Source organism: Notothenia coriiceps, unplaced genomic scaffold, assembly GCF_000735185.1.
Source record: "Notothenia coriiceps isolate Sejong01 unplaced genomic scaffold, NC01 NC01_scaffold00022836, whole genome shotgun sequence".
Classification (NCBI taxonomy): Eukaryota; Metazoa; Chordata; class Actinopteri; order Perciformes; family Nototheniidae; genus Notothenia; species Notothenia coriiceps.
Window position 1 is genome coordinate 1 of NW_011355537.1, and position 2,185 is coordinate 2,185.

The 2,185-nt window shown below is 42.2% G+C and overlaps 1 protein-coding gene across 1 annotated transcript; it reads left to right on the forward strand.

Annotated features, from left to right (window-relative positions):
- Positions 1–196: 196 nt before the first annotated feature.
- Positions 197–1,597, forward strand: LOC104954096 (gamma-enolase-like; the record flags this gene model as incomplete). Its single annotated transcript, XM_010781147.1, has 4 exons — positions 197–290; positions 860–993; positions 1,184–1,275; positions 1,423–1,597. Coding segments are annotated over exons 1-4 (495 nt in total), but the record flags the coding sequence as incomplete, so codon positions are not given.
- Between the last annotated feature and the right edge of the window lie 588 nt (positions 1,598–2,185).

A 2,185-nucleotide genomic window follows, 5' to 3' on the forward strand; every position in this document is an offset into this window, starting at 1 on the left:
TACGTAAGTAGTTAGTTCGTGTGTGTGTGTGTGTGTGTGTGTGTGTGTGTGTGTGTGTGTGTGTTAAACTTAATAAATAAAAGTCCTTTGAACTTCAGGTACAACACTGAACCATAATGAACCCAGGAAGATGTCGTGGGAAGAATTTAAAACCTTGATTTATGTTATACATTATCCAACTGTGTGTTTAATTAAGATGTGCTTCTTTGTGTGTCTGCAGGGCATCAGCGTGGTTGAGCAGGAGCAGCTGGACAACATGATGATCGAGATGGACGGCACAGAAAACAAATGTGAGTCAAAACAACTTGACAAAAAATGCGCAGCATTTACTAAAAGCATTGCAAATACAAAACACTGCAAATACAAAACGCTGCAAATACAACAACAAAAAACATAACAAAAACGGGGGCTCTAAAAAGTGATGCACACAGCTGGGTATGTGCCGCTTGTTGACATTTGGGGATTTAAAGTTGGCGAGCTGTACATAGAAAGTACTTCAAAAAAATACCTACATATTATGACTAATGATACAATCATTTTTTTTTCTTTTTTCGTGTGATATATGGTACCAAAATCTGTTGTCACAATGGTTAAATAATTGAAATGCTTCACATGGAAAATGTGTGTCTCTTACTTCAAACTAAAAGATTATTACCAGATGAATGCATTTAGGAAGAAACGATTACATAATGACACTTAAATTACATTTATTTTATTAGTCAGAAGAAATACTGCACTTTGGTTGCAAAACTTTAATTTGTTCATTGGTGAACATTATTTAACAAAATCACTTTCGTTGAATATACAAAAATATATAACAATACAGAATTAATTTCCTGTTTTCTATCCTGTCAAACAGCTCAATTTGGGGCCAACGCCATCCTGGGGGTGTCTCTAGCCATCTGTAAGGCCGGTGCTGCGGAGAAAGAGGTCCCCCTGTACCGCCACATAGCCGACCTGGCTGGAAACACAGAGCTGGTGCTGCCGGTTCCTGTAAGAAACGTGCTTTTTGATAAAGTAAAAAATGTACTGGACATATGTACAGGTGTTGATAGACTTCATAGGGTGCTAAAAATAGTTTATTATTCGCCTTTTTTCTCTGCTCTCATTTTCAACTCGTTTTTTGTTTCCTCCTCTCATCTCACCTCTTTCCTAATTTCCGCCTATCTCCTCTCCTCTTCAGGCCTTCAATGTGATAAATGGAGGTTCCCATGCAGGTAACAAACTGGCCATGCAGGAGTTTATGGTTCTTCCTGTAGGAGCTGAGTCTTTCAAGTAAGTGTTCGTTTTCAAATCAATTTAATAAAAATTCTTCGATTTCCTCACGATTTCTTTCTCTCCTGCTGATGTTGGTATCCACTGTCATTTCTTTCTACTCTGTCACAATCTCTCTCCTCTTCGCTCCCTCCATCTGTCTCTCAGGGAGGCTTTGAGGATAGGATCGGAGCTGTACCACACGCTGAAGGGGGTGATCCAGGAGAAATACGGCCAGGATGCAACCAATGTGGGAGACGAGGGTGGGTTTGCTCCCAACATCCTGGAGAACAGTGAGGGTAAGGCTCCTTGGTCAATATTAAATATCACTAACGGCCCGTCTACACTACAGGCATCAAAAAATCTTGAAGCTGGGCGTGTCTGAAGCTTGCCGATCTTTTGCGAGCAACGCGACCAACAACCAATCACATGAATCTCCCGCCCCCGACATACAAAGCAATAGCAATGTTAAAACGAAGTAAACTGGATATAAACTCTCCAAACAGGCGAAAAACCTACCAGTTTCACCCACTGTCTCTGCCACCTCCCTCCATGCCTGGTTCCTCCGGTTTGTATCCCGGTAAATAGTTCTGGTCGTAAAGAACCGGGTGATTTGCTATGTAATATCTCGTTTGGAATATGAGGAAATGAACTGCGGTCTGGCTCTCCCAGCTTGCACGCGGTTTGATTGGCTAGTGCTTGCACTGGCGGGATTTGCATAAACGGGATTTGATTGGCTGATGCCAAGCATCGAGCCTCATGCCGATAGATGCTCGTGTGCCGATAGATGCTCGTGATGCTTGCAAAGCCATGCTCCGCTCCCCACAATGCAGTTCGTCGAAGATTAAAAATCTTCTACGTCACCCCATTCAAGTGAATGGGCGAAGCGTTGAAAGCATTTTTCGATGCCTGAAGTGTAGACGGGCCGTTA